Source organism: Mirounga angustirostris, unplaced genomic scaffold (genome assembly GCF_029215605.1).
Source record: "Mirounga angustirostris isolate CCGP_5_RB_7025 unplaced genomic scaffold, mMirAng1.0.hap1 SCAF_12, whole genome shotgun sequence".
NCBI lineage: Eukaryota > Metazoa > Chordata > Mammalia > Carnivora > Phocidae > Mirounga > Mirounga angustirostris.
Genome location: NW_026991720.1, coordinates 28,255,266 through 28,281,393, shown reverse-complemented (window position 1 = coordinate 28,281,393; position 26,128 = coordinate 28,255,266). Strand labels below are relative to the sequence as shown.

The 26,128-nt window shown below is 38.5% G+C and overlaps 1 protein-coding gene and 1 non-coding gene across 12 annotated transcripts in view; both read right to left on the bottom strand.

Annotated features, from left to right (window-relative positions):
* CADPS2 (calcium dependent secretion activator 2) overlaps positions 1–26,128 on the bottom strand; it is a 517,989-nt gene that overhangs the window by 62,723 nt on the left and 429,138 nt on the right. For all 11 annotated transcript variants that reach the window (XM_064575007.1, XM_064574999.1, XM_064575000.1 and 8 more), the window contains 2 exons: positions 14,382–14,538; positions 44–185 (listed from right to left, as the gene is read on the bottom strand). In XM_064575007.1, the coding sequence (XP_064431077.1) occupies positions 44–185; positions 14,382–14,538 (299 nt within the window). The remainder of the gene's footprint in view (positions 1–43; positions 186–14,381; positions 14,539–26,128) is intronic.
* LOC123836198 (small Cajal body-specific RNA 20) lies at positions 11,821–11,977 on the bottom strand. The gene has a single exon (XR_006788896.1). It is a non-coding gene; the product is annotated as a small Cajal body-specific RNA 20 (non-coding RNA).

Here is a 26,128-nt window from a genome sequence, read left to right as displayed (position 1 = left end):
CTAAAGAGACAGATGTTCTATGGACACTGGGCAAGATACCTACTTGACAGGCTGCCATGTCTCTTGCTCAAAACCTCTGTGAATTGACTGGGCGATGGAGGACTCCATGAGATCGACGTAGCGGACAACCAAGGGCACAAAGATTTCTTGCAAATGTTTGTGAAATTTTCCATTACATAAAAGTGCTGAAATAGTCAAGCAGAAACAGTGTTTGTCAGAGGGATCATATCAGGCATTTGGGAAAGAGGGGTGAAAAAAACGTTTCCTGAAAGAGTCTGACACAGAAGAACTGGTAAAATACAGATGATAATGGATCTTATTCCTCCTGTTGAACATATCATGAAAGCTAATCAAGAAGTATAATTAACCTCCTAGATATGGCTGTCAAAATGCAAACAGATTCTTTCTCTGTAAAATCTTCCTGGCAGGTGGGATGTTTTTACTTTCTGAGAGGTTTAACACATGAGGCATATGACCACTTGCTAGAGATTCAACAGAGCTGCTGGATACCTGGAAGGTCTTGACACATGTAAATAGAGCAATAAAGAGAGTTACAATCCCTGTGCTAGATGGTGTATCACAGAAGAGCTAAACCCATTCAATTCTGAGAGCTAAGCTTGACTCATTCTAAGAAATACACTTATTTAATTCACCAGCAGGATGACTGTGGCCTTGGGAATATCTATTCTGATTCATGAATTTTTCAGTTATTTGTGGATTTTCTTTTCTTTTTTTTTTTTTAAGATTTTATTTATTTATTTGAGAGAGAGAGAATGAGAGACAGAGAACATGAGAGGGAGGAGGGTCAAAGGGAGAAGCAGACCCCCTGCCAAGCAGGGAGCCCGATGCGGGACTCGATCCCGGGACTCCAGGATCATGACCTGAGCCGAAGGCAGTCGCTTAACCAACTGAGCCACCCAGGCGCCCTATTTGTGGATTTTCTTGTTAGTCATCAAGTTTTTCACATGTGTCTTTAAAAACATCATATGCATTTTTCAGGCGTCCATTTGTCTTTAATGAAATACACTATGGGACATCCCACCTCAAGCAGTTGTGCAAGTCTTAGAATTTGTGCTTTTGGGATAGGACTGTCAAATAGGTAGGTAATAGGTAAGGTGCACCTCCCTACACCAGAGGTGGATGCTTTCTATGCACAGGATGTAATTTCATTAGAAGAAAGGTCAGTGCTATCTATAGATTGTGTCACATCCACCTACTTCCCTGCCAAATTCATTGAAATCCTAACACCCAATGCGATGGTGGGACCCTTGAGGGGGTAAATTAAGTCATGGGAGCACAGTCCTCATGAACAGTGTTAGTACTCTCATGAAATCTATGAAACAAGCTCTCATAGATTGGAGGAAAGATTGCCAGGTAGAGGTAACAGCTAGCATGAAAGTTCTAGGCAAGGAACAAGCTGGTGTACTTCTAGAAGGACGAGAAAGCCAGTGTGGCAGGAGTAGAGTGAGAGAGGGGAAAGAATAGTCCAAGATTATGTCTACACAGTAGTACATGGTGAGAAGTATGAGTTTTATTGGGTACACAGGGAAGCATCATTATTTTTATTATTATTAAGTAGAGGAGTGCCATGATATCATATCTCTGGCTGCTGTGTGGAAGATGGAGTTGGTGACCAAGGCGGAAGCAAGAAGGTGGCTCGTGTTCAGTGCTTGACTGCAACAGACCAGGTAAAGGATGACAATGATAATGACGGTGACTTGGATTAGAGTGGCAGAGGTGGAAGATGGGGAAAAGTCTCTCAGTAACCCCATTCACTTTTATGAATCCAAATAGCTGCATGTGCTTATATACAAAATCTAGTAACTAGCAGTTTTAAAGTAACGTCTCATGAAATACTCAGCTAAATAGGCCACCTTCCCCACATAATCTTCTTTAGGGCAAAAATACCCTGAAAGCTAAACAGCGTTTTAAAACTTGGGCAAAATATGTGATGCTTACCACAGTGGCATGAATACTGTTTTAACGGATTCTGAAATTTGTCAGAGGCTGGAAAACTACAGACATATAGAAGTGGGGCAGGAAGCAATTCTAAATACAGAGGAAAATACGACTTTTTTTTTTCTATTTCTAGTTAATATGGTTTAGTATTTTTTGTGGTTAAATAATTTTTTCTGGCTTATCTATATGCTAAAAGATTTCCTATTAAAGTGGGAATGATAATCATATTTAAAGATAAATGTCTTATTTAGAAGACTAATGTTATCTTAATGATGTTTTCATTAGCACACTGAAAGGAGCTTTATTTATTCCTGGAGATTCAATCACAGAGCTAGAAGGTACTATATAGATCATGCAGTTCAGTTCCTTTTGCCAAATGGTACCGAAATAAGGATGTTGAACATTAAGGATGAAATATTCTCACTCAAACCACCTAAATCATTGTGGTAAGCAAATTAAAAAATATATCCATATCTGAATTTATTGGCTCTCCACTTAAGGACTCTCTTTTTCTTCCTCCTCCTCCTTGCCTGCATTTTTGGAGTGTCAAACATGGGGCTAAGTTCTTGATACGCATTCTCTCATTTAATCATCACAAAATCTCTGTGACAAAAGCACTATTATCTTTTTCAATCTTATCAATAAGGAAGCTGAGGCACAGAGAATTTAGGGGCATGTGGTGAAGTCATCTAGTCATTAGGCAATAGAACAAGAGACCCCTCTTATCCCCCATAGACTATATGACCATTACCCCTCAATTTACATTACCATAAATTATTATCTATCCATCTATCCATTCATATAGTCATCCAACCTATCAGCAGCATATCAGCATCTTTTAAGACCTAGAAATTTATAGATTATTTTAGGTAGAAAAAAATCTTGCAAATGACAAATGCATGACTCCACATCTTAGATGAATTATATGTTTTTAGAATTAGAATTTTGAAAAACTCAGTTACACTATGAAAGAGATTGAAGAAAACTATTATAGTCAATGAGCTGAAAAATGAATTAACACTGTGAAAATATTTAATGTGCTTATAATATACATCAAAAGCCAGACAACTTCACATTGCTATATAGCTAGACTGTAGCCTAACTCTTAATTTATATGGCCTACTAATAAAAAACAGAGAGACCCATAGGCTCAACATCTTTTTTTTTTTTTTTTTAAGATTTTATTTATTTTTGACATAGAGAGAGTGTGTACAAGCAGGGGAAGCAGCAAGCAGAGGGAGAGGGAGAAGCAGGCTTCCCGCTGAACAAGGAGCCTGATACAGGATTTGATCCCAGGACCCTGGGACCATGACCTGAGCCGAAGGCAGACGCTTAACCAGCTGAGCCACCCAGGGGCCCCTAGGCTCTACATCTTGATAGTGCTGTTAAGCACTGTCATTATTTCTAACTAGCCCAAGACATGCTCACTTAAGAAATTATTACATCTACAAATGAGTCCTCTACCTCATCAATTCAAATGCTTCTTTATTTTCCTTTAGAGATTAGGTATGTTGGCTATTAAGTCATACTTAGTTTGTTAAAATGAAGAAGCACATAGGAGAATCAACACTCAATGTTGTTATTAAATGTTATAATGACTCTAAGATTAAGTACCAGTTGACTCAAATGTAATTCTAGCAAGAGCTTTCTTTTTTGATACACTTGATAAGCACTGAAGTCATTAACTTCTTTTTTTTTTTTTTTAAAGATTTTATTTATTTATTTGAGAGAGAGAGAATGAGAGACAGAGAGCATGAGAGGGAGGAGAGTCAGAGGGAGAAGCAGACTCCCTGCCGAGCAGGGAGCCCAATGTGGGACTCGATCCAGGGACTCCAGGATCATGACCCGAGCCGAAGGCAGTCGCTTAACCGACTGAGCCACCCAGGCGCCCCGAAGTCATTAACTTCTTAAATAAGCCTCCTTCTCTTATATTCCCACCATGGGAGTAAAAACAGAGACTGTCCACTAGATCACTATATCAGTGCCTGGTGACTGTCCCACAGGCTTGGCCTTTACATTCTATTTCCAATTAGTAATCAAGACCTGTGTATTTTTTTTTTTAAATTTAAATTTTAGGTAATTTAGGTAGTTAACAAACAGTGCAATATTGGTTTCTGGAGCAGAATTCGTTGTTCATCATTTACATACAACACCCAGTGCTCATAACAAGTGCCCTCTTTAACATCCACCACCATATCCTTCTTAACACATCCCTTCCTCTCTTCATCACCACTGCTGTTGCCCTACTTCTAACCTTCTCATCTCCTGCCTTGATTAGTGCAATAATCTCTTTACTGGTCTTCAGGATACTAATTTTCCCTTTGTCAATCCATCATCTTCTTCAAACCTCAAAGCAGAGGGGCTTGCCAAAATATAAAACTATAATGTCCTTCCTAAAGATAATCTTTTTTTTTTTTAAAGATTTTATTTATTTATTTGACAGAGAGAGAGACAATGAGAGAGGGAACACAAGCAGGGGGAGAGGGAGAGGGAGAAGCAGGCTTCCCTCGGAGCAGGGAGGCCGATGTGGGGCTCGATCCCAGGACTCCGGGATCATGACCTGAGCCGAAGGCAGACGCTTAACGACTGAGCCACCCAGGCGCCCCTAAAGATTATAATCTTTTAGTGGATCATCACAACAAATTGTAAAAACCTTTGGATGGTATGAAAGCCATCCACATTTTCAATTTATCTTAAAAATGACCTCTCTGGCTCATCTCTGTTGCCTGACCCTCATATTCCTGTGGTCCAGCCATAATGATTTGCATGGTTTAGTTCAAGTCTACACTTAACTCCTCCAAACTTTTCTGGAAATGCTTTGTTCTGCTGTCCCCTTGCCCAGTTACTGGTTCCACCTGTTTACGTTTCTATTTCTCCCTACAAGGGTGCCAAGTCCTTGAGGGAGGGACCATATCTGTATTTTTAGTATCCTGCAAAATGTCTGGCTCCAACCAAGTGTTCAAATGTTTGTTGAATGAAAAACTACACAGATACAACATTAAAATTACTACACTATTATTCAGGAAACTAAGAACTTATTGAAGCCTGCATATTCTTCATATCTTATACAGAATATACAGTATTAAATAATATTGGTATGAAAGTCCTATTTTTGATCCATGTCCAAGATCAGACTGCTGAAAATTCTTCTGGATATGAATGTTGGCTCTTTTATGTCCCATATTTTAATGAATGTGGCAAGGGGAGGATTTTTTCTGTTCAGTCATGACTCTTGATAGCAAACTTTCACATCCTGAAGATAGGGGAAGAAAACGGGGTTTTCCTAAGACCTGTCACAAATGCTTAATTCTGGCCAAAAGTCTGCTCATGTTTCAGCAGAGTGTCCTTTTTATTTTTTAAAAATCAAATTATAGACCCATTTTCCAAAGTTTCAGAAAATTGGAAATTGGCAGTATTATTTCTTTGGTAATTAGACTCAGGAAAGGGGAGAGAGGAAGGGGAGGGAGGGAGGGGAGGAAGGAACCAAAGAAAGAAAGAAAGGGAGAAACAGAAGAGGAGAAAGGAGGAGAAATAAGGAAAAAATGCAGAGGGGGCAAGAAAGAAAAGAGAAAGCGTGGTGTCAAAAGGCAGGACTATGGAAATACACATGCACCGTACTTGCGTACGGAAATGTATGCTCGTTTTCTCCGTTGCCCATATGCCAGTTTGCATTCCGCTCCTATCAGACGCTGTCAAAAGCCCTCCTAGTATGTAGCCCCAGGCATCAGAACGAGTGTTTCTATCTTCTCCATCTGGTTGAGTAAGGATAGACTGTGATTTGGGGTTGCCACCTGTCCAAATCAAGCCTCTCCAAGGCACCCGTTCTAACGGCTCATTGGAAGAGGCAAGTTCTCAGTGTGGCCTTATCCAAGAGAGCTTCTGACATTATATCTGAGGTGTGGAAGTAGAAAGGACAGCTCAGAAGGAGTCTAAAAGAGCGGTTACAAGAATGTAAGTGGAGGACCAGCATCCACTTTGTTAAATCATCTTTCTTCCCCCCAAAGATGCCACGTTTCCAAATATCACCTTGTCAGAAAATAATGAAGCATCAATGACATCAAGCCTAACAGTACAATTAGAAATGGCAAAAGAAAGCAAAAGGCTTAAATAAAAGGTAAACTAGGGATGCAGATGTGCCCAATTATTTTGAGCATCCCAATAATTAATAAGTTAGTGTTGATTATTTACATACCAAAAAGAGTCTTACATTTACAAAAGTACTTGTCATAAGCTTTTATTATTTATTTATTTTTAAAAGATTTTATTTATTTATTTGACAGAGAGAGACACAGAGAGAGCGGGAACACAAGCAGGGGGAGTGGGAGAGGGAGAAGCAGGCTTCCCGCAGAGCAGGGAGCCCGATGCGGGGCTCGATCCCAGGACTCTGGGATCATGACCTGAGCCGAAGGCAGACGGTTAACAACTGAGCCACCCAGGCGCCCCTGTCATAAGCTTTTAATAGTAAGATTTTAACCGAGAATTTAAACTATGATCCAATTAATAACAATTACTGAGATAATAATCACTGGATAAATGAAGAATAAGCAGATAAAAGAGTTCTGCATTCTTTTTAGGGTAAAAATATGCTGTTGACTCCTGGGCCCATGTAACCCAATTTTATATTGTGCCACCCCCTTCCAATTAGTCAGCATTAAAGGATTACTAGGAAGAATGACTTCCCCCCACTAAAATTCTAAATAGGCATTTCAGAAGAAACTAGCAATTCATGACCAGCAAAACAAACAACACTGACCATAATAAAAACAAGACTTTGCCATAAAATAATCATTCAAGGGACTACAAACTGTAGGGATCTTGCACAATGAAAGCCCACCGGACTAAGATATAAAATTAGTAGGCCACTCTCCATGTTGACAAATGCATATAATGAGGATTCCTACCACTGAAAATATGAACATGGGCTTCAGTAGAAAAGTCAGGAGGACTGCAGCCTAGAACAGACTTATGTAAAAGGAAGAAAATACACACAAACAAACAAAAAAATCCCCGGAGATCTAGGAGTAGCACGCAGCCAAGAATCTGGCACATTACTTAGGCACTCAATACATGTGTGTTTACTGAATAAATACCAACAAAAATCCACTGCCTAAAGGAAACTTTGAAAGTGTGCTCTTTAAGTAGAATAGGAAACTCATTGGGTTTTATTTTCCTTTTACTTAAAACCTTGATATGTAAATTTATATAGTTTGGTAATGTTTAATTTGTACATTTACTAGCATAACAATCTCCTAAAACCACATCCAATTCTTCCTTTCCCCTTGGTACACTTGTTAAAAATTATCTACCTACCTACATACCAAAGGACTGGGAGCCCTGGTGTTGTAATGTTTCCTATATTTTGGACAACAACTCCAAATCCAACAAATCCAAGTTTAAAACTATAATTAAAAATGCATAGTACAGTACATATAATTGAGTTATATTTTTATAAACTATTGCATTATAGTGAGTAGGGTATATATGTCCATATGCCTTACTAGATGATATGCTTTTCAAGGGCCAGAACTGTTTTTAATCCATGTTTCCGCAAGGTGACTGGAATTTGTAAATTTTAGACATTCAGTGCCTGTTTCTTGCAGGATTAATTCAGGAAAAAAAACCAATATCAACATTAACCAAGGCTTGGGGTAAAGATGAAGAAGTCTCACAGTCCTGCAGTTCTCATGCTGTCTTTTATGAGATTAATATAAAAGCCAAAGGGAAAAGTCTATAATTTTATTCCAGGTATGTACAACCTTCTGATTGGGATTACGTTCCAAAATGCTTGTTCTAGACGATGCAAACAGTTGAGAACGGCTGTAATGTGATCAACAGCCCTCAAATGTAGGGTTCTTGATGCTCATGGCCTTTAGGACTTACAGAGGTTTCTGCCAATCTACTGTGAAGGACACACAGGCCTTTTAGAGCAGGTTATTTTCTCGAAGGCATTAAGTTCTACGAAAATATAAAAAGCAGACTAAGAATTTAAAATGTCTACATGTAGTAAAGAATATAGAGCAACACGGTGGAACTCAACTAAAAAGAAAAAGCTAGGGACTCCTTGTTTTTATATTTACTATACTCTCTGGCAAAACAAATTCTGACATACAATTTTGAATTCGGTCAACTCTGGAAATTGAAATTAAGTAAATTTTTGCATTTTAGTGGTCATCTCATCATTTATAAAAGTGCCTATCTATAAAACTAGGCTGGTACACAGCCCTGCTATAGTCTAGAAGTTACATCCATTCTGCATTGTTCCCAGTAGATTATGTACAGATGTATCTATAAACACCAATTTGTGAATTTCAGATGCACAGCTCATTTAAGTGCTTGAGGTAGAATAACACGCAGGTGTCAGCCCTCCATATTTCAAAGCTTGAAGATTAACCTCATATACAATATGGTGACCTAAGAGTTCTTCATTTGAAAGAAATCTGAAAAATAATCTCTGATACAGCCTAAGTGTGAGAATAACCCAGCGGGATTTCCACTTCTTCATTTCTTAATGAGTTTTTTGATAATGAGAGGTGACTTTGCCAGTCACTCTGGGCTCTATTATGGCTAATTTGACTCCACTTCACTCTCCTTGTTAATTATTAACACTAGCCTTTTTATCCTCATGAGACCACATTCCAATTTTTCTTTTTTCGATTTTTATGAGCCCATCTTTATGAAGGTGAAAGTCTTGGAGAATAGGTTTTCACTTAGTGTAGAGCCTGAACATTTATTATTCGTTTAGGCAGAGACTCTGTGACATTGATTATATAAGCATGGGTGTTCTTCAGGATGGCTTTAATGTGCTAGCAATGTGAAAAGGCTGTTAATTAAAGAAGAACCACCGTGGTATTTTTCACTTGGGAATCTGTTCCCAAAAGAACGGTCATTTGCCACTTGCTAACATATCCACAGATTAAAAGGTGACTAGCTCCAAGGGTTTGCCTTTCAGCAGTGCTGAAAGAAATGATTTGTGCCATTTGCAGATGGCTTTCATTTGTCAGAAGCGGTCACTTGCCATATCTATTATCGACAAGACAATTGCGGAAGATAGCATGCAAGGGTAGAATCTAGTCGCACAGCATCATTTAACTATCATGCTAATTGCTTCATTATGAAAACATTTATTTTCCCTCAATTTTAATACATCTCTTTCTCAAGACTGTTTCCTTAGATACCATTTAAAGTGATTACCCATTTAATTATCTCTTTAGTTGGGGGGCAGTGGATCAGGGTGGACGGAGGTAGGTTGGAAGGACAAGCAGGAGCTCAGTCTTTTCTGAACAGAAATGAAGGAGCCGGAGTTTGTTTTCATCATCAGTCCCGCTCTGGGAATCAGTGGGTGAGTCTGTGAGGGGCGGGAGATTGGGGACAGTTGCTAAAATTATGGTGCAGCTCATACTCTTCCCTCGAGGAAACACCACACTTCATCTCCAAGGGTTCTTAAGGCTAAGATTTTCCCTAATCATGCCCAACTCTCAGGAAAGATGCATGCCCCCCGCAGAATTTTCTTCTCCTTAAAATAAAAACTGAATTTGCTGTCTTGAATCTTTTCCCCCACTCATTAGTTTAGTCTCTGGTGTTCTCATCATGGATGTTTCATAACGTACGTGATAGGACAACATATACCATTCTCTGGTTTGTTCTGTACCCTTTAACCAACTCTCTTCCCCTGCCCCCACAACTCAAGGACCTTCTGAGAATTTTCTAAGGTAAAAATAAAACTTCAAGGAATTTCCTATCTTCCTTTAAAGACTGTATTATTCTATAAACGCCCCAGAATCTGCTTTTGTTAGTGCAGACCCAGACTGAACTGGAGACCACCAGGTGAGCACCCTGTCGGTGATCCCCATCAGCAAGATCCTGCCCAGGCACATCGCCTCTTAGGGATTTAGTTTCCTCAGCTGGAAAATGAAGAGCTTTGTCAAAAACCCTGTCCACTTTTCCAAAAGATAAGCACCTATTTTAAAATATCAAAGCATCAAGATTTTAATAAAAGAAAGATGGTAAACAACCAGTGGAGACATCTGAATTATTCACTGAAAGACAAAACCCCAAACAACTCAGCTACCAAGTTTTCAAGGCACAAATAAAGCAAAAATTCTAACTAATACCCCCAACTACTTGGAGATGTGTTAGTAATTTTTATTTTGGCAAAGCAAACATAAGCATGCAACATTATCATAAATCACAACCATTTAAAATCTATGTAATTAGTTGTGCAGCACATGCAAGGTAACAGCAAACACTGTTATTTAGCAAAATATTTCCCCTTCCAAGACTGGGCCTTGCAGAGCAGTCTCTTTCTATTACTCCTGGCTAAAGTTGTAACTAATTAGAATTTGGGATATAATGTTAATTGGGTCAATGTGGTAAAAGCTATCATGCCATGGCAGTGATGTAAGGCTCTTTCTTTCTAGGTGGGATTAAAGGGATACAAGTTTTATGTTTTCTTAAAGCTTTCCAAAAGGTCAATATGGGGGCAGCGATAGGTTGACATTTAACATTTGGATTGCATTCAGTAAATCACCATCTGAATATTTCAGGAATTTAATAAAACAAGCACAGAATTATTAACAATGTTCTTCATTATTATCAAGAGTGATATTAATAGCAAAAAAAAAAAGGTATGTTTTACCAACTATTAAGATGCTCAGTGGTCTTGGCTTTGGATAGTAACTTGTGAGTTTGAGGTGAAAGTCACTATATTCTATTTCAATTCCCCAGACTCTCCTGTACTCCCGATACCAAAAGGAAATTATGGCACTGGGGAACTTTTCTATTTACCTCACTACATAGAGGAGCTGTTTTTCTCTGAAATAATTGATGTTTTCTCAAATCTGTTAATCACTGCAAAATCAAAGCCAAGATCTAGACTTACCCAAAAACTGACATTGCTCAAAAGAGATCAGTAATAAATGCTTCCATGTTTTAACTGAATCATGTGTGACAAAACAACATACAACTATACGTTATGCATTTAATAGAAGCTGATGTTACAGAAATGGCTTAAAACAGGAAAGGGAGTATGCAACTCTTTTGAATTACATATTTGCAAGTCTAGATAAAAATTAAATTTCTGCTATTCTCATTTTAGTGGTTTTTTTCCCCCCACAGTTCCACAGAAGGTGGTTTATTGCTTTTAGAACAAAATAAAATGATTTCAGAACTTTTGTTAGTGAAGAAAAACTGTCAGAACTTGAAAACTTTTCTAAACATTGTTTTGTCAGTCAATGGAAGCAGGCACTTCAACACAGAAAACTTCCGGCTTACAGCTGCGTGGAGCGCCCACTATCCGGCTTGATACAGCTAGGGGCTGAGAAGCGGGGCTTGGCTCACAGCCCCTGTCGCTGTCCTGAGCATCAGGGCTGACCTCCTTTTTTTTTTTTTTTTTTAAGATTTTATTTATTTATTTGACAGAGAGAGACACAGCGAGAGAGGGAACACAAGCAGGGGGAGTGGCAGAGGGAGAAGCAGGCTTCCCGCAGAGCAGGGAGCCCGAGGTGGGGCTCGATTCCAGGACCCCGGGATCTGACCTGAGCCGAAGGCAGACGCCTAACGACTGAGCCACCAGGGCTGACCTCCTTGCCCCGGCTCATGCGGAGCTCCTTCTCCAGCACCCGCTCCGGGCTCTTCCTCACCACCCCACCCCTCGCAATCCTGTGCAGAACCGCCATTTAGGAGCGTTTGTTAGGCGTTGTCCATGGGGGATGCAGGAGGTCAGGCTACTACTGGGGCAGTGGGAGCCTGGCACTATCCAAGGAGAGCCAGAGATCCCATGCCCAGTGCTACCACTTCACACCCTAGTCCGGCTGTGGGCTCAGCAGGCTTGCTATAGACCAAGTGGGGGCTCCCAGCAACTACAGATGTCTGAGGCAGGAAAACAAAGCTGCCAGTTCATGGCAGCCCCGACAATGATCCCTGGGGGCTGATCTTGGCCTCCAACCCTGGCTGAGGAGAAAAGGGGGCTCACTCCAACTCCCTCCCCCCGCCCCATGCATAGCCCCATGAGAGAGAAGCCCTGCATTTTAGCGTTCTTGTTGATATAACTCTCATAAATTTACACTTGCAATGCAAGAGCTCTTCTTAAAAATAAATATTAAAGGATGCTAATTCATTGGAGTTGCAGTAGAGGTCCCCCCCCACCCAAATTTCTAAGAAGTCTACACTTGTTTTCTCCATAAATAAATTCTGATTTGTTGAATAAGTTAAATGATTCATCATCTTTACTGTTTGACTGTGAACATTAATAAATGCCCTATCTTTGCATAAACTCCCAAATAAATCTAAATATGGTCAATTATTGAGTTTTCATGCAAATGAAGAAAGCAGTTAGAAATAAGCCTATGCTTATTTCCTTTCAGCTAGGGACTTAATGCATAGTATATGTATTTATTTTTGGTCCAGGTTTATTATCTTAAGATAATATTAAACCTGAGTTGTAATTTCTTAGCAGAAAACAAATGATGCTAAAAGACTGGGGAAAGGAGAAGGTCATTTAAAGTCTTCTAGCTGGCAGGAGGGAATCAAAGTACAGCTTAAAAGCTGGCTGGTCATCGTTTGCAGAATGCATGATTCACATACAGATAATTCAGTGTGGGGTTAGCAACTTCTGAGAGTTAGACACTGGTTAAATCTGAAGTAGGAAATGGAGCTTAGTTCTTTGGCTTTCTAATAGGATCATTGGAAATGAAACTGGATAGGAGATGAAATTGATTCAAAGAGTCAAGACTGAAATTTTCACAGACTAATATTTATTTTGTATCTACTATACGTGAGCTACTATGGTATTAATTCTCACCACCAATGACACTGTAGGTACTATTACTTTCCTTCCTTTATAGATGAAGAACCTAAGGTCCACAGAGGTTGAGCTATTGCCAAAGGTCAAGTTGCAAGTGGCAGAGACAGATGTGAATTTGTCTGGCATCAAAGTTCATGTTATTAATTACTAAAAATGGTGCCTCTCTTACTATGACAGAGGTTCTTAACCTGCTGTCCTAAATCTGCTGTCCATGGGGAGGTTCTAATACTACACTACACAAAATTTCGTATTAGTGTGGATTCCCCCCCACCCCCCAGTAAAACAGTAGTTTTATCAGAGATTCAAAGGGATGAACAGCCAAAGAAAGGTAAGAAACAATGGAGTGATGAACAAAGCCAAAAGAAGTAATTTTTTAAAAAGCAAAGACAAACGTAAAGACATGGGTTTAAGTTTAAACCTACAAGCATACCGTAGCAGTGCCTGGGAAGAGAGCAGTAAAAAGCTCTGGCGTTTTAAAATATGGCAAGTTTGAAACGTATCACAGGGGGACTGAGTTCCTTGGGCGAGTTGGAGCAGTACGAGCTGAAGACAGGGCAGGGGAAGGGCACCTCCCCCGGGGATCTGGGTTACTCGGGTCACACTGTGAGCACTGTGTTCTTCACAGCACCACACTCCAGGGCAATCCTGAGAAATGGAGTGAGGTCTGGGCAGGGGAAGGTGACGAGCAGGGTAGTGGGCACAGAAGCCCTACCACGTGAGAAAGAACTGCATGACCTGTCAGCAAGGGCTCGGAGCAGAACACACACAACAGTAGAAGCCTGTTCCATCCATCGAGCACAACAAGTCAGAACCAGAGGGTAGGATGAGGCAGAGGGCACCTTGGTCTATAATGGGAAGAACTGTCTAGAATACGTAACTGGTGACGCAATGACCACTGCAAGTGTTAAAGCAAAGGATGTCAGCAGTAACCAAAGCTGGGTTGGTTGAAGGGAAACTTCAGAAAGAGTCATCACAGGAATCTGTATGTTAAGAAATGTCCCTATAAAGTCCTGATGTAAAACGAGGTTTGTTCTGGCCGCTAGAAGACCATGCATCGGAAAATTTGTAAATGTTATTATTGCATTGGAAGGAAATGTCTCAGGAGAGGACCTTCACATTCTCTTAAATTTCTCAACACTGAGAGAAAAACCCATACTGCACAGCAACATTACACCATCATCTATGGAAGTGAATCCCTCTCAGGCAAACAATAGTATCAGGATGCATAATAAAAATAGAAAATAGAAACCTTAACAAAGCATGGATTCCCAGACTAATGACACATTTCTAAGATGTCTTTCAGAGACCTAGGTATTCTCCAGTGCTTCAGAAATGCTAACCTTTGAAGATTTTCTGATTCACAAGGTGCAAAGAGAAAGATGCGTATGTCAGCAGGAGAGGAGAAATAACAGGAACTTCCGGGGCCGGTGGAGCAAAGTGGGCAGGTTACTGCTTTTCCCCAGAACCCGGCCTGAAAAAGTCAGGGACACTGAGCAAATACTATTGTTATCTATGTCAGTCTTGCTGAGTTAGTGCGAGAGCTCTGTAAATACACATTCACACACACAACACTCTCTCCGTCCTCCCCGTTTCATATACTAAAGAAAACGCAAGTGCTTACTGTCATTTCTGAGGAAATTATTGAGCAGTTGGAAAAGAGGAAAACTATCCCAGGAGTCTTGTGGTTGGGCCTCCAGTGCAGTATCCATATCTACTGTGAATAAAGCCCAGAATTTCTCTGCATGCTCTGCCAATAAATCAGGCCACCAGGCAAATGCCTGTAAAAGGATAAAGAAACAATGCAAAATTAGATTACTTCTTAGAAACACACACAAATATTGTGCCACCTGAAAACGTCACTGAAAATGAAATTGTAGAATGTTGTAGAATAGGATACCACATTTTAAAATATTTCTACTCACAGAAAAAAGAGATATTAGAAATACATAAAATATCATAGTAGTTATGCTTAAAATTATGAGATACTAAATTTTTTCTTGTTTTATGTATTTTTCATCTGTTCTAAATTGAACATGTATTTTTAACGTAAAACAATAAATGTCATTTTGCATTTTAATTCTATTTTAGATTTCATATTTCATTTAGTGCCAAATTTGCTTACTTAAAATTTGTGTATAAAATTTCTTCTCACATTCAAAAAAATATTACTTTTTATTTGTAGTACTTTTTAAAATAAATCTAAGGTCTAAAGCTCAAATACACTTCCATAGTGTAGGGATAGAGAGGGATTTCCAGACCCTCCAATGTAAATTAGGTACTCTGGTAGGTAGGTAGTCTTATCAAGTCTTAACACAGTCTCTCTGATGCTCAGCATTTTAATTTCACAAGTCTTGGTATTGCAAATATGACTACATATGTGAATATTTTAATTTCTGCCTCTTAAATTTAGGCTGTAAACACTACAAAGACAAGTCTGTATATGTTGTTTATTACTTTATACTCAGCTAGGTATTTTCTAATTCCTTTTAGGTAATGGCAGTAATCGCCTTAAAAAAAATGTTTAGATGAATGAAAATAATATTTACTTTTTAGAAAGTTCTTGAAAACAATGTGGTCTGATGATGGATCAGAGCTCCAACACAACGTGCCCGTGGAACTTAGCAGCAGGCCCAACTTCCTGTGGTCCCTGCCAGCCAGCTGGCCCATAAACCCTATCAACTACAAAACTGCCAAATTGTTCCCTAAACTGCTAAGTAGATAAGCATGACTGTAATGAATGAGTTTGAGTTTTGTAAAGAAAAATCAAATCCAAATCAGATAACTCATACTGAAATATAAAGTTTTAAGTGTCTTTTTCCCTCAGATCTATTTGATTTATATAAAGGAGCAAACTATAATATAGGAAATTGTATGATTTTAAATGTGGCATACATTTTAAAAGTTGGTCCAATTAATTAAAAAGACCTTTAACAGAGACTCAAGTTTCCTAAGAAATCCATATTTAGATAAATAGGAGAAGACATTTACAGTCAGCCAGAGCCTTTGCTGGGACTAATGTCAACAAAAAATTTAATATGGCAGTCTTGTATTTTAAGCTTGAGCTTTTGGGGATACATTCTCAGGTCTTCTTTAATGTGCAAACTGCAAATAGAACTGCCATTATATGGTAATGGGAGTTAAAGAATGTAGAGTTCTCGTGTAAAGATTAGAACATACTTTTCTCTTAGTCCTTCAAGGACAGACTTTCAAAATGTTTGATTCTACTAATTCCATCCTACAGTGAAGAGACTGATTACTCTTCACTTTATAATGTGGCTGGGCTATGTGAAATCGGGTATCAACTGATCAAGATGTGAATTTCAGTTACGGATGAAAACTGTCTCAATTCAACCTTTATTACCCTCCTCGTGAGTATGCAGGGTGTTAACAAAAGCTTTTGTTTTTAATCATAAAAGGGAAAAGTATTAATAAGGACTATTATCAGAAAAATTTGTAATGGATACACAATACTGAAGAAGTAAATTCTCATATGAATAACATAATGTGTGTGTGTGGGGTAATAAAAGTGTAGTGTTTTTGTATGTGATTAAATTTAAGTTGTTACCACTTTAAAATAGTGTTAAAAGGTCTGGAGTCCAGTTAAAAGGTAAATCCTTGCCTAAGAATAGTTACTTTAAGTGTAAATGTAAATTAAACTCCCCAATCAAGAGACACAGGCTGAATAAATGAATAAAACAACAAGATCCAACTATATGCTTATGAGAGACTTTAGATTTAAGGACACACATAGGCTGAAAATGAAGGAATGGTAAAAGATATTCCATACAAATGGTAACCAAAAGAGGGCAGGGGTGTTTATACTTACATCAAACAAAACAGACTTTAAGTAAAAAACTGCCACAAGAGAAAAAGCAGGTCACTACATAATGATAAAGGGTCAATTTTCCAGCAAGATAAAACAATTATAAATATATATGCACACCACCTCATAGCACCTAAATATATAAAATAAACATTGACAGATCTGAAAGGAGAAATAGAAAGCAATACAATTACAATTACAAGAGAAGAATTCAATAGTACACTTTCAATAATGAACAGATCTCATCTGGATGGAAAATTAATAAGGAAACAGCAGACTTGAATAACACTATAGACCAAATGGATCTAACTGATAGATATAGAACATTCCACCCGGCAGCCGCAGACTGCAAATTCTTCTCAAGCACACACAGAACAATACCCAGGATTGATCACATGCTAAGTCACAAAAAACTTAACTTTTGAAATCATCCCAAGTGTCTTTTCCAATAGCAGTGGAATGAGATTAGAAATCAGTAACAAAAGGAAAACAGAAAAATTCACAAATACATGGAGATAAACAAGACACTCTTAAAAGACCATTGGATGAAAGAAGAAACTTAAGGGAAACAGAAAATATCTTGAGACAAACAAAAATGAAAGCACAACGTATCAAAATTTATGGGATGCAGTAAAAGCAGGACTAAGAAGGAAGTTTATAGAAATAAACACCTATATTAAAAAAGAAGAAAGATCTTAAACTACCACGTCATGTCACACCTCAAGAAACTAGAAAAAGAACAAACTTAGTCTGAAGTTAGGAAAAGAAAGAAAATAAGATTAGAGCTTAAATAAATGAAACAGAGACTATAAAACAATAGAAGAGATCAATGAAACTAAGAATTAAGTTTCTTAAAAATAAACAATATCAAAAAAACTTCTGACTAAAAAAAGACAGAAAATGCAAATAAATAAAATCATAAATGAAAGTGAGGACATCACAACCAATGCCACAGGAATAAAAAAGGGACCATTACCCATTGATTTCTTGAATATGACACAAAAAGTACAGACAACAAAAGCAAAAATACATCAAAAGGACTACATCAAACTAAAAAGCTTCTGCATGGCAAAGGAAACCATCAACAAAATGAAAAGGCAACTTATGGAATGGGAGAAAATATTTGCAAAAAGTTTATTTAATAAAGGGTTAATATCCAAACTGTATAAAAAACTCCTACAACTCAATAGCATGAGAACCCCAAATAACCTGAATAAAAGATGGGCAAAGACCTGAATGGACATTTCTCTGAAGAAGCCTAACGAATGGCCAACAGCTATATGCAAAAGGTCCTCAACATTATTAATCATAATTTGATTTTCAAATGCAAATCAAAACCACAATGAGCTATCATCTCACACCTAATTAGGATGGCTATTATAAAAAAAAAAAACAACCCAAAAGGTAAGTTTTATTGAAGATGTAGAGAAAAGAGAAGTCTTGTATACTGTTGGTGAGAATGTAAATTGCTACAACCACTATGATAAACAGTATGGAGGTTTCTCAAAAAATTAAAAACAGAAGTATCATATGATCCAGCAATCCCACTTCTGAGTTTACATCTGAAGGAGTTGAAATCAGAACCCTAAAGAGATATCTGCATTGCCACGTTTACTGCAGCATTATTCACAATAACTAAGACATGGAAGCAACCTAAATATCCATCAACAGATGAATGGATAAAGAAAATATGACACTTATATATAATGGAATATTTTTCAGCCTTTAAAAAAGAAGGAAATCATGCCATTTGCAACAACATGGTTAAGCCTAGAGGATGTTATGCTGAGTGAAATACTCCAGACACAAAAGGACAAACACTACATGACCTCACTTAAATGAGGAATCTAAAACAGTCAAATCCCTAAGAGCAGAGGATAGAATGGTGGTTTCAGAGGGTTGAATGCCTGGGGGGAGTGTGAAACATGGAGGTATTAGTGAAAGAGTACAAAGATTTGGTTATACAAGACAAGTCTTAGAGATCTCCTCTACAGTATAGGGCCTATAGTTAACTGCATTTTGCTTAGAGGCTACATCTTGTATTAAGTGCTCTTATCACACCCACATAAAAAAGTAACATGGATTTCTCTGACTATTCCATCTCAGTTTTGTTTTAATTTGCATTTCTCTAATTATGAATGAGTTTGAACACATTTTTCGTATGTATAAGGGCTCTATACTGTTTTTAGTGAATTATTTTTCAGGTCTTTTCCCCCCTTAACATTTTTTTAAATTATTATTAAGTAAACTCTACACCCAACATGGTTTTGAACTCATGACCCCAAGATCAAGAGCCACATGCTCTACGGACTGAGCCAGTTAGGCGCCCCCTTTCTCCCCTTTTAAAATTTATCTTTTGCTGGTGTTAAAACTTTTTAACCAAATAACTACAAAACATTCACATTTCTGTGATAAATTTATATTATTCTTCCAATCAAAATTAATCACTTAAAAAAGGATTCATCATACTATAGCCAGAGAAGTCAACATTTACTTTCAAGAACTTTCTAAGAGATACATGGTTGTAAAACTTCATTTAATTTCTTCAAATGTAAATTACACTAAAACCACACAACAGTCAAACCACAAAACAAAATGGATTATAAAATATCAACACATTGGGTATTTTCTTTTTTTTTAAGATTTTATTTATTTATTTGAGAGGAGAGAGCTCAAGTGGGGGGAGGGGCAGAGGGAGAAACCCTGCTGGGAGCTCGGAGCCTGATGTGGCGCCAGACACGGGGCTGGACACGGGGCTGGATGCGAGGCTCCATCCCAGGACCATGATCTGAGCCAAAGTCAGACGCTTAACCAACTGAGCCATTTCGTCACCTCATCAGATTGGGTATTTTCTTAAAAACTTGTATCACAAGAATAATGTTCAATATATTAATAAAAAACATCACCATGTGATGAATTAATGGATGGCAATATAAGAAAATGTTGCCTATAGAAAGAATACAAACAGACTTTAGATTTAGGGACATTTAATGTTTAGGACTTTGAGAATGCTCAATGTTTAGGACTTCAATTTTGCTGCTACAAATATATAAATGTGAAAAACTACTGGAAATGGTATGCACTATGTCATGAGCTATTGCTCTTTCAAAATACTATCTTTGAATCCTTTTTAACTATCTACTAAAATGGGTGTATGACAAGTAATATAAAAGTAAACAAATAAAACAGTGTAATTTCATTACATAAGTCTTGCTCTTATCTTTTAGAGCTGCAGCGGTGACTGACCTGACATACTAGGTCAAGCAGGAGAGAAACCCTAGTAAAAATGTGGCACGGGGCACCTGGGTAGCTCAGGCAGGAAGCATCTGACTCTTGATTTCGGCTCAGATCATGATTGCAGGGTCGTAAGGCTGAGCCCCATGTTGGACTCCATGCTGAGCATGGAGCCTGCTTAAGATTCTCTCTCTCATTCTCCCTCTGCCCCTCCCTGCTCATGCTGTGTCTCTCTTAAAAAAAAAAAAAAAAGAAATGCATTACTGCCAAGTAAGACAGTTTCAAAAGTCTCACTTGTAGCTCATAACCAATGCTTTTTCAAAAGATTAAATTTAGGAAAATAGGGGCACCTGGCTGGCTCAGTTGGTTAGGCTACTGCCTTCGGCTCAGGTCATGATCCTGGAGTCCCAGGCTCGAGTCCTGCATTGGGCTCCCCGCTCAGTGGGGAGTCTGCTTCTCCCTCAGACCCTCTCCCCTCTCATGCTCTCTCTCTCAAATAAATAAATAAAATCTAATAAATAAATATAAAATAAAATAAAGAAAATAACAATCATGTTAGGTCAGGATTGTTTCAAGACTCGGAAAAATTTCCATAGCTCTTTTTAAGTGAACTTGGAAGATAAAGCCACAGTGGGGAATGAAATAAAATGGAAGAGAATTTTCTTAAAAAAAAAAAAAAAAGTAGTTTCAGGATGGCAAGAGTTTGCCATCAACTCAAAATTGTCATTATGCTTTACAGAAGTATATATATCTGTGTGTCAAATTTGTATTCCTGATGAATACAAGCCAATCTGTGATGAATGCTTATTGTTCTCCTAAAGATGACTAGAGAGAGCTTTGAGCAATCACAGTCTTTGAAAAGAAAAAGCAAGGGTCACAGGCTGTTACCTTGAGAACACAGGGTGGATTCTACACCTATCCCCTCATCTTGTTTGCCATCCTGCTGGGTGGCAATCATCTCACCCTGGACCCTGTGAGTAAGAGGAGAGGCTGTATAATGTCCTCCCTTGAGGACCACTTCATGGAGATGGTAGAGGCTCCAGAGCATCAGGGTCTCCACCAGAAACGCAGCCATCTGCAGGGCACCCATCAAGTCATGATTATCTGGGTTAAAGTTATCCTGGCCCTAATGCTAAGCCACTAACTAGTGTAAATGAGATGGCAGAGGCAGAAGGCAATGTTTAATTTGATTCAGAGGAAAATACAAAACAAAACTTGATTATAATCCTTTAGCCAAACCACTTCTACCAAAGTTCTAACAATAAAAAAAAATCTCATACAGTGACAACAATATATGTGGCAAGGTGACAATACTTTGAAAGCTGCGTTTGTTTTCTGAATGTCATTGGAAACAGTGGCAGCTAAGAAGGCACCCTGAAACTGGAAGTGAGTACTGAGCTTCTGCACTTAGTGGGGAGACTTGAGTGCTCCTGGGCAAATCAGTTCCCTGGGTGGATTTCCATTTCCTCATCTGCAAACTGGCAATAATAATAATACTTGTCCTAACCTCCCCTCGGGTTGCTGTGAAAATTCAATGCGTATGAAAATCTCTTGATCTACAAAAGTAAAAAAAAAAAAAAAAAAAACTAAAACTAATCATTATCAGTAATTACAGAAATGAGCTGAAATCCATACAGATCTTATAATGTGAGTTTAGATGTTTTGCATGCCAAGTATTATTCTAAAGGCTTTTTATATGTTATATTATTTAACCCTCCAAACAACCCATCCAGAAAGGTAGATGCTATAATTATCCTTATTTTCTATGATAGCAAACTCAGAGAGATTAAATGACTTGCCCAAAGTCAAAGAGTTGGCAGGTGACAGAACAATAATTTGAATCCAGGTCAGTTGGAGGTCAGAGATCAAGCTCTTACACATGTAGACTCTTAATTAACTATATATAGCACATCACCTGTCCATCTATCTGTATATAATGTTTTGCAGATCAGACCACTGTTAATGTTCTGATTTTTTTCTTGCAAGAGCACCTATTAATATCTTATTTCTTTATATCTTTTCTAATTTCTTTGAGGGAAGAGGCTTTTCATTACTTTTACCCTCACCATATAGTTAAAATTTATAATTTACAACAACAAAAAAGAGGATGGCTGCATAAATGAGCAAAAACAGTGAATCTGAGTTTGGGATGCTGTATGTGCTCATTTTTTCCCCAGGAAAAGATCAGTTTGCAATCTTGTATTTTGTAGATGATCCTGAAGGCTCAGGAGATAGTCTAGTGTCTAGGACAACCCCCAGCCCCAACATACACACACACACACCACCAGGCAATGTAACACTGAGGGGCCATATTCTAGAAACATGTAAGCTCTTTTGAGGAGCCAGTAGAGTAGACTAGAGGATGACACCTAAACCACCGTCAGACTAACCATAAGTTTTTTTTTTTTTTTAAGATTTTATTTATTTATTTGAGAGAGAGAGAATGAGAGACAGAGAGCATGAGAGGGAAGAGGGTCAGAAGGAGAAGCAGACCCCCCCCACCGAGCAGGGAGCCCGATGTGGGACTCGATCCCGGGACTCCAGGATCATGACCTGAGCCGAAGGCAGTCGCTTAACCAACTGAGCCACCCAGGCGCCCTAACCATAAGTTTTTTACAACTCTTTCGATTCAACAAAATCTCTCCCTAGTTGGGTTCATACATGAATATAAATATTGAAGTAACCGAGTGTGATGATAAACTGAAAATACTTCAAAGCATATGTCAGGGTAAAATACTACTCTTATTGTTATATATTATTGTATATATTATACATATAGTATTAAAAATTACAAAATAATTAACAAACATTTTTGGTAGGATACTTATGCCCATGGAAGTTCATTTGAGAGTCACTGCTGCCAATGGAATTTTGCCTCTGTAACTCTGCCATCTCTAAACCACTTGCTGATCATCTTCTTCCATAATGAGGGACATTTGTTGGACCAGAGGCTAATCTAACCCTAAACCTAAAACCACCCTAAAAAATGTTGGTTTAGGGCGCCTTGGTGGCTCAGTTGGTTAAGCGACTGCCTTCGGCTCAGGTCATGATCCTGGAGTCCCAGGATCGAGTCCCGCATCGGGCTCCCTGCTCAGCAGGGAGCCTGCTTCTCCCTCTGACCCTCCCCCCTCTCATGTGCTCTCTGTTTCTCTCATTCTCTCTCTCAAATAAATAAATAAAATCTTTAAAAAAAAAATGTTGGTTTATCTCACTGGCTATCCAGATACAAATGCTATGTAATTAATACAATCCAATTGTTGAGATTACTGTAATTTAGTAGTAGGTAGTAAACAGATCTTGTTCATGAACGAATAACCAGACTTTAAGATGTTCTTTAGATGTGCACGCTAGTGAAAAGAGCAAGGTCACAAAGAAGCAAAAGCAAAACAAATGGGAAAAAATATCAAATACCCTTTCTCTTCATGTTAGAATCCATCCAGAAACATAATTTGGTTCAGATACTGATGTTCATGTGTGTGAGCATATGTGCAAATATGTGTGCCCACACTGAACTCCTTTCCTGTCCTGCCTCTGTTGCTGGAGGAGCCTGAGGCACAGGCAGCTGAAGTGATAGATGAATCAGCTTTGTGCAGTGAACTGAGAGCGGTCTATGCTGCAAATACCAAATTACTGCCAAACATCCTTTTTGCTTACACTGTCACCGACATGGTGGACAATATTACATTTAGACTATTTTAGGGACCTTAAATCAAGACTCTGCTGTAATAATACCCAACAAAGTAGCAACTTGAGCTGTGTTTGTGTTGATCCTGTTTCTTCCCTTGGCCCCTCTCCTGATATTTTCAGGACCCCATCCCCTTAGGCAGGGTCCTAGGATATACCAGTCAGCAAGGAAAGGAAGAGAATGAATGGAAAGGGACATCTCCAGGATTGCACCATAATCATCACCTCTGCGTTTACATCCCTGCTATGATGCCCGGTATGAAACTTGGCAGCAGAACCAGGGTCAGACAACCACTGCACCCCTCTATTGAAAGAGAAATAACAATGTGGTTCACTGCAAAACGCCCAGGTCTGGAGTCCTGTCACTTACCACCTGTGCACGTGTGGAAAGTTGCTCAACCTTTCTGGGACCTTATCAGTTTTCTTATCAGTCAAATGGTGTTATGTGGAGACGTTGTGTTGGTGAGAGCCCAAGGCTTTCTCATCAGCATCTGGGACGTCCCGCCATTGTCAAAGTGAGGGGCTTTGGATGGACAGTACAAAGATCGGTTTGCCTAAGTTTCTGGTCAGGCAGAGTGTAGTCTGGAATGTGGAGACAGCCTTAAGGATTTTCTGGAAAGGATCTTAAAGCTATCTTTTTAAAAGAGAAAACAAATCAGAAAAAAGCCTGAGAGAAGAGGTTGAGAGGCCATCATAGAGAAGGGAGCACTGTCTTGTAAGCCAGTCACTGTCAAAAATGTGAAGGACAGGGGCGCCTGGGTGGCTCAGTTGGTTAAGCGACTGCCTTCGGCTCAGGTCTTGATCCTGGAGTTCCGGGATCGAGTCCCGCATCGGGCTCCCTGCTCGGCAGGGAGTCTGCTTCTCCCTCTGACCCTCCTCCCTCTCATGCTCTCTGTATCTCATTCTCTCTGTCTCAAATAAATAAATAAAAAATCTTAAAAAAAAAAAAATGTGAAGGACACAAACCTACTTGATTGGGAAATTGCTAAAGATCAAAACAACCTCTTAGCCCTGAGAGTAAACTGCCACTGTGAGAAAGGTAGAATGAGAATAAAAGAAGCCTGCACAGGAGCCAAAGGGAGGGCTCTGGGAGGCAGACGCATTGACCTCCACCAAGGGAGCCGAGCCAGGTACTTGCTCATGGAGTACAGAGACCCCAGCTTGAACATCCAGCAGAATAAAGATCAGTGAAGAGTTCAGTCTCCTAATTCACTCTGGAAACGACTTTAGAATCAGACCAATTCACTCCCCAGTATTGTTCAGAGAAAACGTTGGATCTTCTGATTAAAAAAAGAAAAGGGCAGGGCATGTGGCTGGCTCAGTCAGTACAGCATGTGACTCTTGATCTCGGGGTTGTAAGTTTGGGTGTAGAGATCACTTAAAAAATAAGACAAAAATGTTAAAAAAAGAAAAAGGCAAAAAAAAAAAGGGAGATAAAACCGAATTATCAAAATCCTTTCAGCTGGCCTTAATTGTGCATGCAATTATTAATAAGACACATTTATCAAAACACTACAACTGTAAGCCCATTCCAAGAAATAGTCTTTAATTGGAAGGAGAACTAGGTTGGCTTTAAAATTAACTATAATCAAAGCGGGTTCTATCTTACCTTCACTAAGAGAGTTATTCCATGCTAGAAAAATAGTGGAAACAATTTTACTCACCTCTCTTCCCTGATGGATTCCAAGAATTTGGAAGCATTGGGGGATGGAAAATGCCATAGTGTTACAAAGCATTTTTAAAAGAGGTCATTTTACTGGTTCTATATTTCAGCATATAGTAGAATGATATTTATGAGTTATGATTATCTGTTCAATAAAGTCAACCATATTTTTGTGGATTAGAAAATATTATTTACATTTTAATTGTGTTTGGATACATTATCTTTAATAAGCATTTAGTGACTGCATGGAATAGACAACATTTAATAATTGTATTTAAAAGACAGGAAAGTAATTATTTTCCTTATGAGGGCAGGAAAATTAGATAGTATTTCTGTGAAATGTATGGGAATATTAGGTGTACCTGTTTAGGTGAAATATACTGCAATTGAATATCCAATCAGAAATAGCTTTTAATTAAAAAGATCTAATACTCTGATGATAATGCCTTTTAACAAAAGACAAAGACAACACATACATATATTTTATCATGTGATCGTTTTCATCATAACACAGCAGTAGTACCAGCCTAGAAAACATCCTCCTGGGGATTCATTTCAAATTACTGAAGCAGCTGTTTCTTCGGTTTAAAATACAATATCCATAACAAGTTCACACATGACAGATGCAAGGTAAAAACTAGATTCCATAGTGTGAGCTAAAAGCAGATGTTTTGAATGAGCATATTTATAACTAGATACAATAAATCTTAGTTACCTATAGTAAGACTTCATGAATACTCTTTTTTAAGAATTTGCTTACAATGTACTTCCTATAGTTCCTTATATTTTTGAGAACTTGGCTTCATTACAAATAAATATTCTATAAATTCTTACGTATCTGGGCTGTCAAAAAAATCCTTGCCCATTTCATGCGCCTCTTCAGGAAAAAAAGTACTGTTAGAGCACTGAAATTTGTTATATTTACTTAATTCCATATATTTTCCCCACCCAATTCATTCCAATT